This window comes from Daktulosphaira vitifoliae, unplaced genomic scaffold (genome assembly GCF_025091365.1).
Source record: "Daktulosphaira vitifoliae isolate Bord-2020 unplaced genomic scaffold, ASM2509136v1 Scaffold_2, whole genome shotgun sequence".
NCBI lineage: Eukaryota > Metazoa > Arthropoda > Insecta > Hemiptera > Phylloxeridae > Daktulosphaira > Daktulosphaira vitifoliae.
In genome coordinates, this window is record NW_026099573.1 from 34,712,429 (window position 1) to 34,728,189 (window position 15,761).

At 27.0% G+C, this 15,761-nt stretch overlaps 1 protein-coding gene across 6 annotated transcripts in view; it reads right to left on the minus strand.

Annotated features, from left to right (window-relative positions):
- LOC126899792 (DNA-directed RNA polymerase II subunit RPB1-like) overlaps positions 1-15,006 on the minus strand; it is a 44,865-nt gene extending 29,859 nt beyond the window's left edge. For all 6 annotated transcript variants that reach the window (XM_050674991.1, XM_050674990.1, XM_050674995.1 and 3 more), the window contains exons 1-16: positions 14,842-15,006; positions 13,533-13,665; positions 13,138-13,274; positions 12,442-12,597; positions 11,844-12,137; positions 11,624-11,784; positions 10,946-11,167; positions 10,501-10,758; positions 8,799-9,009; positions 5,331-5,540; positions 5,110-5,278; positions 4,733-5,031; positions 4,418-4,640; positions 3,889-4,350; positions 3,613-3,818; positions 3,425-3,559 (exon numbers count right to left, since the gene is read on the minus strand). In XM_050674991.1, coding sequence (XP_050530948.1) covers positions 3,425-3,559; positions 3,613-3,818; positions 3,889-4,350; positions 4,418-4,640; positions 4,733-5,031; positions 5,110-5,278; positions 5,331-5,540; positions 8,799-9,009; positions 10,501-10,758; positions 10,946-11,167; positions 11,624-11,784; positions 11,844-12,137; positions 12,442-12,597; positions 13,138-13,274; positions 13,533-13,665; positions 14,842-14,916 — 3,351 coding nt within the window. In that variant the 5' untranslated portion in view covers positions 14,917-15,006. The remainder of the gene's footprint in view (positions 1-3,424; positions 3,560-3,612; positions 3,819-3,888; positions 4,351-4,417; positions 4,641-4,732; positions 5,032-5,109; positions 5,279-5,330; positions 5,541-8,798; positions 9,010-10,500; positions 10,759-10,945; positions 11,168-11,623; positions 11,785-11,843; positions 12,138-12,441; positions 12,598-13,137; positions 13,275-13,532; positions 13,666-14,841) is intronic.
- Positions 15,007-15,761: the final 755 nt, after the last annotated feature.

Sequence of the window (15,761 nt, forward strand, 5' to 3'; positions counted from 1 at the left end):
CGATGATCTTTGGCTGCAGAAGCTTGCATACTTAGCTGACATCTTTTCTAAATTAAATGAATTGAATCTATCATTACAAGGCGCAAGTGTAAACATTTTCACTGTATATGATAGAATTGAGACTTTGCTAAAGAAGTTCAATTTCTGGATCCAATGCCTGCAATTAAATGAGTACGAATGTTTCGGTTCTCTCTGCACTTTTTTATCAGAAAATTCAATTGTACTTGACGAAAACATTAAAAAATATATAATTGAACATCTGAAGCATCTTCAATTAACTATCGATGACTATTTTCCTGATAGATGCAATATATTCCGCTCGAACAGAACAGCTGGATACGTAATCCTTTTCAAGAAAATTTAAATTTAGAAACCTCTCTTACTCTTCTAGAAAAGGAAAAACTCATAGAATAATCCTGTGACAATTCACTAATAGCTAGTTTTAAAAATTAATCTTTAATCAACTTCTTGCTTAGTATCTCTAATGAATATCATACTCTTTCAAAAAAAGGTGTTCAAGTCCTTTTACCCTTTTGCACAACATATCTATATGAAAAAGGATTTTCAACAAATACTTATTTGAAATATAAATACCAAAATAGATTGAATGCAGAACCTGATGTGAGGCCGAAATTGTCCGATATTGAGCCCAACTTTGCATTGCTTTGTTCTATGAAACAGCCACAAATATCACATTAAGGGTGTTCTTCATACTAGTTAAGTTAAGTCTTATCAAATATGTTTTCGTTTCTTGGCTAATTTGAAGGATAAATGTCCTTCAAAATTTGATTGCTTTTTTTCACCTTCCAGTATAAACCAGGGGTTCGCAAAATTCTTCAGGATCTCGGAAGGGGTTTTGCAATGAGAAAAAGGTTGAGAAACGCTGCTCTAATATATACACCTTACTTTATGATAATCTTTAGACTGTTTTACTTTTGCAAATCTACAGATTTTTTTTCATCTTACTTTAGTTGAAGAAAAATGTAGATTATGAAATATGTTCATATAGTCAAAAGAATGTAAAAAAATGTAAAGTAAGAAATGGGTATTATGTACTTCATGTTCCCAAAGGATAGTAACAGATTATTTAGTAGTAAAGTATAGGCTATACAATTAAAGACATTTCCAATGCATATTGTGTGTTAAAACAATTAATTTAACAAGCCTTTATTATTTATGTATAATTGCTATAGAAATTATTGCTATTACGTCACATTTTTACTAGGGCGCGCCACCATTATGCTGGGTTTTATTAACTTAAATGTTAGAAATACACATGTTAAGTTATAGATTTGAGGTAAAGCTAAGGTAGTATTGGTTATCTATTAAGGGCAGAGGATATCTATCTTTGATTATCTTCCTATTTAACATTCTGTAATCTACACAGAGATGTAGAGAGTTATCTTTCTTCCCGACTAAAACTATTGGATTAGTATAGTCAGAACAGCTAGGTCTAATAATGTCTTCTTGTAACCATTCCTCTGTTTGTCAACTTGACATGTTTCTGCTGGAGATTGGCGCTGTAGTCTTTGATATACAAGTTTATCAACCATGAATAAAATAACTGTTTCAATCGGTGCATATTTTACTTTATTCGGTTCATAATCTTGCACTATTTTATTAATCTCCTCTGTATAAGTTGATGAACCTATGTTAAGCTCATTACAAGATATATTAATAGACATGATTTGATTTTCTTCTTCTTCAAATTTAGTTATTCTCACACACTTAGGATTTATGTACAGTTCAGCACTTGTTTGAAATATAACTTTTCCTACTAACAGGTCACATGTAATGGCTTCATCAGGAACAACATAAATATCAATAGTATATGATGATCCATCAACACTTAATTTGCAAGTAAATACACCTTCTGTGTAGAACTTAACCCTTCCTGGTCCTCTCTCCTAGTAAAGTTTTATCTTTATGAATTGTGACTTCACCCAACTTTAACATAAATGACCTTCGATAGGTCATTTATGAAGATCACTACCAGTAACAACTAAAGCATTAGTTTCTACACCTAGTATATCAACTAATTTACTTATACAATTAATAGAATATATGACATCATTAACTTGATTAACTTGTACTTTAACATTTTCATCTCTTTGACTTCTATCAGAATTTGGTCGATTAGTTGATGGGCAATAAGAACATGACGATGCTTTGTGACCAAATTCCTGACATAAAAAGCACTTAAATCCTTTACTAGCATCAGGACAAGAACTAGAACAATGACCCTTCGTACCACAGTTGTAGCAACGATTAATTTTTGCTGATTCACCTTCATGTTTATATGATATAAATAAAGCATTAGATGATTCATTCAATTTTTTTTTCGCTAAAATTTATGTTTGACTTTCTATGTGCCCTTATGTTTAACTTCATTTTCTTATACAATTTAAGTTTCAATTTTAGCTCATCAATGGATGTAGCGCCATACAATATCATCTTGTTGACTTTTAAGTCTCTTATACCAGTTATGATATAATCAATAAGAGAATCTTCTTCAATATTGCCTAGTTGAGCAATCTGAATTTTGAATTTTGAAAACATACTGCTAATATGATTCATCACTTTTCTTAAATCGCTCAGACAGGCCCCCAAAAACATGTGGGAATTACAACAGGAAACCACAGGAACAGAGCAAAGATGCAATACTATTATTAAATACATATATATTTAATCACACACAAAAGTCCAGTTAAACATTCACAAACATATATAAAACAAAACACACGTATGAATAAAAAAAGCACACAAAAACACGTCTTAGTCGACTCACAACTTGATTTAATTTTCCCTTCTTATAATACTTAATGATACTATCTGTCTGCCTCCAGACCATTGTAGTGGTGCCATCTAGACACCAATGGTGCCCACGTATATATATATTTTTGAAAATCTAATTGTTAATGTTTAAAAAAAGATGACTTTTAAACCACATAAAATTAAATTTACTTTAAGATGACAAAAGAAAAACATTATTTATCTGTGTATTTTCAAACATATACATATTGAAGTGCTTTACAACAGAGACTGACTTTAATTATTGTCAGATAGCAATTATTACTAAACTAACAAATGTTATCTTCATTACTACGTAGAGTCTTGATTGTACTCAATTTTTTAATAACAACTTAATTAAATAAAAAGATTGAATGTATCTGCTAAATAATTATGGGGGTTAAAATAAAGGTAGGGAGTTAACTTTTTTTCAGGAGAATCAATTGGAAATATTTATTTCAAATATATATGCAAATTTTAAAAATATATGTTTCATAGCATAAGTTTATTTTTATCATTAATGCCATAGAACATATTAAATTTTAAATATTTATGTTTGAGTTAACTCATTGAACCCAAAACACCACTTTTGAGCTAATTCCAAACATTTTAAAACATATAAATAAAAACATACTTTTAATCTAGGTACTCCAAGAGTTACATTTTTGGAAGAAACACCAGCAAAATGAAATGTGTTCAATGTCATTTGAGTAGCTGGTTCTCCCAAACTCTGAGCAGCCAAAGCTCCCACCATCTCTCCAGGAGCAACCTATTTAATATATGAAAATCATTTAAAGACTTTTTAAATTAGAAATTTAATACCTGTGCTTGCTTAAATCTAGTTTCAATCTCTCCAATCAACCATTCAAATGCCTCAGAGGATAAACGAAATTTTTCTGATACTAGTTTAGTACACAAGGTAGAACGTACTAGACATTGGAATAATAAAGTAGCATTTTGATTAGCCTGTTTACTTAACTCATCTTGTCCAGCTACAATAACACATTTGTCTAATAATTCTCTCACTCCTACAAAAAAATTCATTACTTTTCCATCTATCTAAATATGTAATCATTATAATTTATTTTAACTAATTGCCTTGCACAACATTAACAGGATTTAAATCTGTTTGTGTTCGCTTATTAATGTGAAAAATTTTTTGAACATTCCATATCATTCGTTTTAAATTACAAGGCAATACCACATTGCTTTCACCAGATGGGAAAATTTCTCTAAGTGTATTTCTATCCTGAACTAATTGTTCCCACTCATTTTCTAATTCAGCTACTGTAACATTGCTACCTAGCAAATCTTTTAACACATCTTCTGTAAATGTTTTTTGTAATTTTTTCTCATTGGAAATATTAAATTTAAATTCTTTTTCAAAATTTTCATGAGATGGCTCAATTGTAGCAATACTTTGAAATTCTACTGCCTCACCACATAATCCATCTTCACCATAACGTAACTGAATTAGCTGACCAATCGAATTACGTACTGTTCCATCATAATGTACCATCACAGACTCCATAGCTTTCATTAATCGTCGTTGAATATAGCCTTTATAAATAATTTAAATGTAACTATAAAAACCTTTTATAGTTCAGTTAATTTAAATATGCAATACCCGTTTCAGCAGTTTTTACAGCAGTATCAATCAAACCTTCACGACCTCCCATAGCATGAAAAAAAAATTCTGAAGGTGTAAGTCCAGCAAGGTATGAATTTTCAACAAAACCTCTAGATTCTGGTCCATAATCATCTTTAATGAAATGAGGTAAGGTACGTTTACGAAAACCAAATGGAATACGTTTGCCTTCTACGTTTTGTTGTCCTACACAGGCAATAACCTAAACATATAGATAATTAAAAAATCTTATAATTAATGACTTTTTAAATTTCTTAAGTTTAAAAAATTAAACAACAAACATAACATTTTAACCTGAGAAATGTTAATATTAGATCCTTTAGATCCTGCTACAACCATAGCTTTAAGGTTATTATACTCAGTTAAGGATTTTTTAGCAGAGCCTCCAGTTTTATCACGAGCATCATTAAGAATTCTATTTACATGATTTTCAAAAGTCTGACGTAATGTGTTACCAGGTGTAGACTCAAGATTCATGTTATGAGCTTTTTGTATCACTCTAATCACATCTTCTTTTGCTTTCTTAATAGCTTTTTGAATCTCTAAATAAGTCTGGGGATCAGCAATTGTGTCACCAATACCAATTGAATGCCCTTTTTTAAAAAATTGAATTAAAAAATTTATTTCTGAACACCTTATAAAATGAAAATTTTAACTAAGGATTTAAATACCTTCATATAAAAGCCAGCTATTAACAACAGTTTGTATGTTACCATAAAATTCACCACATACTTCATGTCCTAATTCTAACATACATATATGAAGTAATGAACCAGCTGAAGTACCCAATGTTCTTTTACATAATATTCCCATTACTAATTCACCATGTTCAACCATTACCTAAAAATAAAAATTAATTACAAAATACTGATTAACTTTTTTTTTAATTTACCTTTGTATCTCCAGGAGATATCCATTTATATGGACTACTATCTTCATCATCTGGATGAGTAGAATGTGTACGTATTAAATTAACATTACCAGGAATAATTAAAGAAAACAATTGTTTTCCAGTCCACATGGGTTTAGGCTTTAAAATACAAGGAGTAGGCATTTTTCCATCCCAAATCGGTAAATGCATTAATAAATTCATCATTTGTTCCTAAAGAAATAAAAAATAATATAGATTTTAGTATCATTAATATATTTTAAATAAAAATATCTAGGTATTTTTTTTTACAATTAAAGCATTTTTTAATTATCTTATTTTAATAAAAATAATATATATCAATAAGGCAGCCAAAATTCAGTGAACCTTTAAGTGTATTATATACCAAGAGCGTAGGTAAAGAAAGGGTAAGGGGTTTAAACTCTCATAAAAAAATGTTTACATGTAATCAAATAACATTGGATATAATGTGAAAGGAGTATATATATTCAAATCTCCACATAAATAATATATACCTATATCTTTGATACATATTAGTATAAAAAATTAATATTCGTAAATATTAATTGCAAAAAATATTAATTAACTTTCAAGTATTACAAGATGCCATAGATTATCTCATGAGAGAATATGAGATATATAACCTTTCTTTATAAAAATAAATCTTTAATAAAGATGGATTTTAGAATAAGTAATAAAAGATTTTTTTATGTAATAACAGAAATTCGATTAAGTTTTTCATCAGATCATTATGATATGTATTTACTACAGTAAAAAAAAATTATGTTTTTTGTACTTAGTACCTTTTCTTAACACCACAAATAATGAATTGATTAATATTATTATTCATATTATTATATTACTTTAATGTAAATAGTATAAACAAACATGACCAGGATGGACAAACATATGTAATCACCACCTATGCTTTCTGTGCAATTTATATTTACCTATGTTACACAATTAGATTGTAATGAGAAAACAAATCAAATTTTTGTTTTTGTTTATCATTGCATAATTTTAACATAAATACCAAAAAAAAAATTATATCTTAAAATTTAATTAATTGATTCAATTTATCTATCTATTCCTTTAGGGTCAAGTTGCTCTTAATTATACATTAAAATAATTCAAATAATTTCAGTTTTAAATTTGAAAGTTTAACTTGGCCTCTATTTTCACTATTACATGCTACTATATCTCATTTCATATAAAAAACTAATGAAATTATAATTATAGAAAACAAAATTATAAATGATAAAGTTATATCTTTCAATATACTATGTTTAATACACTCTTTTGTAGCCTGAAATAAATTACATTTGTTTAGAGACACAGGGGATAAAAAAACATTGCCTAATAGAAGATGACCTCATAAGTTGAAATTTAGCTCTTCACATGATAAATAGATTAATTGAACAAAAAACCATTTTAATTGTGTCTGTAGATATAATTTGAAGTTCCTGCACCACTTAACTATAGACTTCAAACCAGTAAAAAAAATTTGCTTTCATCAATAAAATATAAGTAAATAGATTCACAAATTTAGAAGAAAATTGTATTTTGTTAATACTATTGGACACCAAATTTAAAGATAAAGTATTCACTGATCAAAATGTAAAAAATAAAGCCTAAGAACTCCTCATTCAAAATAGTATTTAATAATAAAGCAAAAAAAAAAAAAAATGTTACATTTTTAAGTTTTATTTAAATTTTAAAATAATCAGTTTTTAGAACTTTTCTTATAAAAATTTGAATGGGTCAACTTTAGGACGAGTAATTATTGAGTTACAAGCATTTTAATATATAGAGTATGTAATTTGGGCAGATAATGCTTTATAAATAATGCATACTCTGGTGGGGTATTCTGTATAATACTTAATAATAAAATATTTATTAATTATGTAATATAGGTCATTATTTTATAAAACTGAAAACAAAGCATTTTTGTAATGTTTGGTTTAACTATGAATTCCTTAATCTATTATTACTAAAATATAATATAGTCTATTATTTGTAAACCTAGAAGTAGAACACTTTTGTAATGTTTGGATTAATTGTAATTCCCCGAATTATTGTTACTAGATCAGGAAGTAAATATTTATAAACCTTTTTGAAAATTATTATTATATGAATTTTATAAAAAGACAAACAAAATATTTTAGTATATAAGATGAAACGGAATGAATTAAATGGGGGGAAAGAGAAGACCTCGGGAGTACCGAAGGTAATCTCTTTCCGTGTGGTACGTTTGTGACTTTAAGTTTTTATTTTGTGTATTATTTATTTATCCGTTTTTAAGTGTATCAATATTTTATATGTTTTTATTTTGATTGATTATATCTTTATTAACTATATTTTGCGTTATTATTGAACTACTAAAAATATAAGTTAGAACAAAAAAGATTGTTCAATATATTAATACAACAATTACATTATTTGTTGTTTGCTGACCATATAGTGTTAATAGGAGAAAATAGGAAGCAAAATGATCAAAGACTAGAGGTGTGGAGATCAGCTCTTGAAGAAAAAGGTTTAAGAATAAGTAGGAGCAAGACAGAGTGTATAGAGTACAAGTTTGATGTAGGAGAACACGAGGTAAATGAAATAAGGAGACCAGTGACGATAGGCAAGGACATGATTGGAGAGGTGGAAAGTTTTAAGTTGTGCAAAAGAGAGGTGGTATTGACGAGGATGTAAGACACAGCATTAAGTGGGGGTGGTTGAAGTGGAGAGAAGTGTCTGGTGTCTTATGCGATAAAAGAATTCTAAGAGGCTGAAAGGTAACTTCTATAAGACTGTAGTGAGTCCAGCTATGATATATAGTTATGAGTGTTGGGCAGTTGATAAGAAAGTAGAGCAGAGATGAGAATGCTTAGATAGATGAGTGGAGTGACTAGAAAAGATAGAATAAGAAACGAGCATATAAGAGGGAGTATAGGTGTAGCGTCAATCGTCAATAAGATGAGAGAAAATAGACTTAGATGGTTTGGTTATGTTATGAGGAGAGAGGAATCGGAAGTCGTAAGAACAGTTGTAGAAATGAATGTTGAAGGAAGAAGAGGTAGAGGAAGACCAAAAAAGAGATGGAGGGATGTTATTGAATGCTATATGAGGACATCTGATGTGAGTGTAGAGGATGTGGGAGATCGTGTCAAGTGGAAGTTTAGGATAAGGGTGGCCTACACCAAGTAGTTGGGATTAAGACGACAAAGAAGAAGAAGAAGACTAATTACATTATTTCGGTGAAAACACTTATGTGAAAAAACCAAATTAATAAAATTTGATAGGATGTGCACAAAATTGACCTTCAGGTCATGGTTCATGGGCAGTTCTTGCACACCTCTCTAACAACTAAAATAAACTAATAAACTATATATGATCTATTTATTATAGTTGTGTGACTAGTCTATACAAAAATAAAACATCTTTACAGCATAATATACTCATACACTATAAAAAATGTATTACCTTTTCAAGAAAAACATCTCTTTTAGTCATTTTTCTAATTGCTGTTAGTGTGTCTTGAACAATCCCCATAACAGGCTTATTAGATTGAGGTGTAATAATTTGCCTGGAAGTAATATGAATATTTTCTACTTCAGCTCTTGTTTCCATGGATTGTGGTACATGGAGATTCATCTCATCACCATCAAAATCAGCATTATATGGTGAGGTACAACTAATAAATAAATGAATACTAGTATGTTAATGACGATGAATATAAACTAGGGTGGGCTGAAAATCAAATGTAATTTTTTTTAATGCTACCTACTAATTTTCTTTTAAATACTCATGAAAATTAACTATTTAAATTTGGTACTAATCCGTTAAATTTAACCCATGCCCTTAAAATTCTTAAGTTGATTGATGAGGCAATTTTAGAAAAATAACTTAACATTGTCTAATAACTTTTTTCTTCTAACATGATTACTAATTTTATGATTTATAAGTATAATACATGATTAAATACATATTTTTGAAATTAAATTTAGTATAAAATTGATATTCAATATTTTGTATTATAATTCTCGCAGAGAAATTATAAAAAAATTACAATGTAGTTTTATACTTTTTTACATCTTAAGAAAACGAGTACAAAAATTGAAGGGCTTCATGCAAAATTTTTTAAAAAATATAATTTTTGTAAAATGTAATTTTTTGTTAATTATGAATAAATAGTCTATAAAGAATTTTCATCATAGTAAAAAATACTTTTCTAAAACATTTTTTTGTGTTGTTTTCAAATCTGCAATTAAATATTTTCTATTGCTTCTTTTTTGAAATTATGAATAATTTGTTAAAAAATTAGTATTTTGAAATATTTGACTAAATTTGTAATATTAAATTTTTTTTTTCAATATATGGTGACTATGAGTTCAACTAGATTGATTGGATTCTTTTTATATGTTGATAATTAAAATTAGTCCAATGAGAGATGTTTAGAATTCAAAATTAAAAATGAATGATTTTAAAAAAATATGGGGGGATATGTTCTATAAACCCTCTTTTTTTTAAATACCAATGCAGTTTACACCAATTTTAAAAAAAGCAATTTAAATTTTTTAAATTTTTCAATATTTACACAAAATTAAACTTTTTTCTTTAACTTTGATGTCTGTTTTCACCATAAAAACAAATTACAGTAGTCAAATTTTTTTTCAAATTAAAGTATATTACATAAGCTGTAACCCAACCTAATAAAAGGTACATATCAATTGTATTTAAAATTTTATTTTCATTTATATTCATCTATTTTTGAAAAGTTATGATAGTCTTAAGTAAAAAAATTTCTAAAATTACCGATTTTAAAAATTTCAATTATTTTGGGGATTTTTTCCAATTATAAGAAACATGGAAAATTTTTGAAAGTAATGTCTTTGGCTAGATACAAATTGTAATATTTTGACGCTTAGTTGGACAAAATCAATCCAGTTGATTTGAGAATTTGCGGTAACTGACACAAAAAAAAAATCATCATAGTAAAATTAATACATTCAATTTTTGATGCCCACCTTTATATAAACATTATTAATATAGTACTATATAACGGAATATAAATAATTAAAAAAACTTCTCTTTAGGAGAAGTTTCCTACAATATCCCTTAGTGGGTTGTATAAAAGATTAAAAGATGGTGATGAATATTTTAAATATTTAAAACAACTTTATACCTTAAATTCATTCGAAAAGTAGACCAAGGTAAAACTCGTACATGATGACCCATCATACTCATCTTATGCAATGTAGGTTGTCTATTAAAAATTACTAAATCACCATCCCTAATATGTCTTTCAACTTTATAGCCACATTGTAAATGTATATCTGAAGGTCGAGGGTGAAAACGCAAATCAATTCTTTCTTCATTGTCTCGTATTATATATTTAGCACCAGGATATTGAGAATTACCACGTCGAACTAGTTCAAGCATCCTACATTTATACAAATTATTAACACAAATTAAGTAAATTATACATATCTAGTAAAAAAATTATTTAAAACATTAAAAAAAATAAACCAAACATAGTTAATGTCTTAAATATAAATGAAATAGAGAGTATAATTAATTAATCAATAATCTTATTAAATATTATTATTTATAATATACATTTCACTCACTGATCAATATTAAATGGCGTGACAATTTCAGGAAATGTCAAATTTTGAGCAATTGAACGAGGAATTCCAACTTCATCTATACGCAAATTTGGATCAGGTGTTATAACTGTACGAGCAGAAAAATCAACACGTTTTCCCATCAAATTTCCTCTAACTCTTCCTTCTTTGCCCTTTAAACGAGCTTTCAATGCTTTCAATGGTTTTCCAGATTTTTGAATAGCTCTATAAAAATAGTCAATGAATAGTTGTTGATTTTATTTAAAAAAAAACAAAATTATTCATATTGAATTAAACTATATATGTAAATATAATTATTTTATAATATTTCTGAGATTTGTTTTTGAACTTAATTTACTGCACTTCATCTTAGTATTTAGTTCTTAGACATTTTTTATGGTTCACTTTAATAATTACAAATTATAGTTGAATACTTTCCAAAAACAAAACAAACTTTTTAAGTACTTTCTCATTAAAAATTACCTGAATAAAAACTAAATTTTTACTGGTTCAAAACCATTTATTTTCACCTTGCTCCGACTTTACCTCATAGTGTCTTGTATAAATTTAAAATTTTTTATTTAAGGCAATTGTTAAATAAGCTCAATTCAATTTTAATGCATGATTATCTTTGTAACAATTTTAAATTTAAAAGCTATAACTAATACTAAGTAATTTTACCTAGGTAGTCCAGGTAAATCATTATCCATTAGTGTAGCTACATGATACTGCAGCATTTTAATATTATCTGTTAATAGATGGTTAGAAGTACCGGTTTGCTCAAAATGAATTATTTCATTATTGCATTTTACTATGTCGGCAAGCTTGTAAGTTAAATCGTCCTTAAATTATATAAAAAAAATTATTAAAATATTTATTTACAATAGAGCTTAGGAATTACTTGATTTCTTGTAGTTCCATGCATCACAATTGCTGGTCGGACAGATAAAGGTGGAACTGGTAATACAGTAATAATCATCCAGTCAGGACGAGCAAATTTAGGGTCCATACCCAAAATAACTACTTCTTCGTCATTTATGTGTTTTAAAATATCAAGCACACGTTCAGTGGTGAGAAATAATTTTTTCTCTTGAGAATCTTCATTGATATGTTTCCATTCGGCTGTAAGATCTAAACCAATTTGTCGAATGTTTGGTTGATAGCGACCACAACCACCATGGCTTGGTGTATTAGGCTAAAAATTAAAAAGATTTTTAACAAATAAAGTACACAGATATAATATAATATAAATATATTATTATACTCAATCTGTATGTTTCTTAATTATTATAACAAAAAAATTTCAAATAATAAACTTTGATCATAGTCCAAAAAAATATAGCAAAATTTACATAATTAATTAAAAAGGTTTATTCTTTTCCTGAACAATTGGCAATTTGGAGTTAGAACTTTTACAATTAGATTGACATTACCATTCTTACTACTGTATTTAATATTGTATAAACTATTTTATATTAAAATTCTAATAATGTACTTACAGATATGATTGGATCATTAATATTTTCTTTATTTATATCCAATTCATTGCCTCCCTCGCAAATACTTTTTCCTTTACATAAATCATAAATAAATAGTAATCTTTTTTTTGGTTGACCTTTAGTTTTCATAATAATTTCTTTCACTTTAGAATGTGTCTAAAGTAAAAATATATATTTATTTAAATTTAATATTTAAATACTCAGACACCTATCTATAAATAGAATATCAAATTAACATGTTTTTTGTTTATATTTTTATGCGTTTTCTCAATTTGGAGAGGACTTAAAAAAAAATATTTTATTAAATTTTCATTCTTAATTCGTAAATTACAGAAAATTTTAATTGAGTTAAATAGAGTACAAATACTTAATATAGGATTGGTTGGGTACAAATATTATTTGTAATATTTATTGTTTGTCGTCTAATTATCATAAGTAACATTTTACTAAAAATGTTTAGATTGAATTGATTTTAAGTATCCAAAAGTTACTTTCATGTTTAAAAAAAAAAAACAAATTGTTGATAAAATCTACTATAAAAATGCTAATATCTAAATATCTGAAGGGATAGTGACTTTTATAGTAATAGAATATTGGAAAAATTTGGCAAGTATTACATAAATAATATAATAATAATTAAAAGATAGTTTTTTTTTTCATTATACTCATATTTCAAAAGTCACTATTGATACTTACAGGGCTAACTAGAAGTTTGGAGCAATAGAAACACACACACCGTAATATTTTAATAATTTTAGAAATAAATCCAACATGAAAAACGGGTTTGGCAAGTTCAATATGACCAAAATGACCACAACATTCAGTCATATTACCTAAAATAAGTTAAAATAATTAAATAAAAAATATTTCTATATTATAGAAATATTAAAATTTGACTTAAAGTATAAATTAAAATATTTTAAAACTACTTTTAATCACATGTAATATTCAAATTACATGATGATTAGTAAATATCTGATTTATAAAATAATTATTACTAGTAACTTAACAATAATGAACAGTCAAAATTAGTTAAGATTATAATATTTAAACTTCAAAATACATAAAAATTATCTAAAAAATCTGTATACCTGCACATGTTTGACATCTAGAAAATCGATCTGTGACACCTTGTCGTGGATCCATTAGACCACCAAGTTTTGGTTTACCTCCTTCCAATGTTTCAGCAAAGCAGATACCTCCTTCTGTTACAGACATACGTCTCTAAAAAAAATTTCAATAAATTTAAAAAGTACCCTAAAACATAATACACCTAGGCTCTTATAATGTTTAAATATTTATTTTATGACCCCTAATTATAATTAAGGGTAGCCTGGCCTAGTAGGCAGAAACGTATGTTATGGAGCACAGGGTTCCAGATTTGATCCCCAATGGTGCCAATGAGATTTTTCTTGTGATTTTCTCATTAGTAATGTGTGGTCTATGGCGTAAACTGGCCATAATACCCATCCTGTCTATTAATGGCCTAAGCAAAAACCGTCTTTGACTCCTTAATATGTGAAAGAGTGCCACTACTCTTTCTAGTATGATAAGTTTGAGAAATAGAAGGATGTAAAATTGATCATTATTTTTTAACCTAAAACATAATTATTCTAGGCTCTTTAAACATTAAAATATTTATGTTTCAAATAACATCAGGAAACCTGCAACTAATATAGAAAACAAGGAGGAAATCATAGGAAAATTATAATTATTTAAAAAAAAAGTCATTTTTTTAAAAATAGCTTTCTCACAGTAATAATGAATTTCCCCTCTCAAAAATTTATTTTAGATTCTCCACTGCACTCTAAAACATTTCTAAATTTCACTGCCCATACAAATTTTCTAAAAAATATTCTTTAAATTGTAACAATGACAAAAGTGAAGAAGAATTATATATAATACAAATTTTAATTATTTAATTAAATAAATTGTTTATTGAGTGTTTTAAGTTGTTGTCTACATGAATTTTTTTATTTTATTATTTTATTTTGCATATAAATTACTTTACTCTATTATTAATTTTATCTGTTAATAATTTGTCATAATACTTATTGGAAGAACTGATAGGTGTTAGTATAGAAAGTAAACAAATAAAAATAATTCTATAAATTTAGATGCATTACATTAGTGGTAGTAGAGCATGATATTATTTACATCATGTTTCATTATTTACGTTAAAATTAAAAAATAACATTAAGTTTTTTTATAGATCTTTATAGCCTTACCATTATCAAGAGTATTTACATTATATACTAATACATTCAAACAATAAAAATTTAAATACTACAATTTTTTTTTTAATAATAAAATTGACAGTATTAATTCATTCCTTTAAATACATTACTAAGTAACTTATCTATTTATTTTATTAAATCTGAATATAAACTTAAAACTTACACATTCATCTGGGGATAATATCCCGAACTGTACCCATTTAACATTTTTTACGGGTATTTTAATGTTTCTAGACATTTTTCTTTGTTTTTTTCACTTCATAGTTAAAAGTATTTCAATAATTCAAAAACAGCCTCAGATAAAAATAGTTGTAGGTACACACATAAATGTATAAATACATACACAATGACAACTCCATGGAGGTATTAAGTATGAATATAGTTATTAATGATAGGTATAATCTAGGATATAGATAAAGTGATAACACTTCCATTGATGCAAAATTTTAAACGTGTCATGGCCCTTTCAACCTTCCTACCCAACTAACTTTACTATCATCTGACCATTTCTTACTGTATTACACATTCTGTTATCAACAATATATTTATATATATTATATTTAAATATAAATTTAATACTGTTATATCTATAGATTTGAAACTATTATTGTAAAAATAATATAATATAATAATAGGGGTTACGGAGATTGTCACGAACTGATAATGCTCCGACATTCATATTCTTCGATACTGTAAAAAAATCCTTTGAATACATTTACTCCGACAACAATTACTGCGAATACCTGGTTACAAAAATTTGGATTTTACTACGACAATGATTACTCCGAATAGGAAATTTAATTGATTGCTCCAAATGAAATTTGTTATTAAAAAACCCAGCACAGGGGGGTCGCGGCACAGTTATGACGTGGTATAGTTGGATCAAGTATAATGATATCTGACAGTAATTAAAATCACTATCAAAAATAAACGCTTCGATGCAAATCTTTAGATAGTGTTTAATTTTAAAAAAATTGGTGTTTTATTCCAAAAGCTACTTGATCTGCTGGTTCCTTATTAATATCTCGATTAAGATAAAGTATGTCGAATGAAAAAGGGTTTATTAAAAAATATTATTTCTCA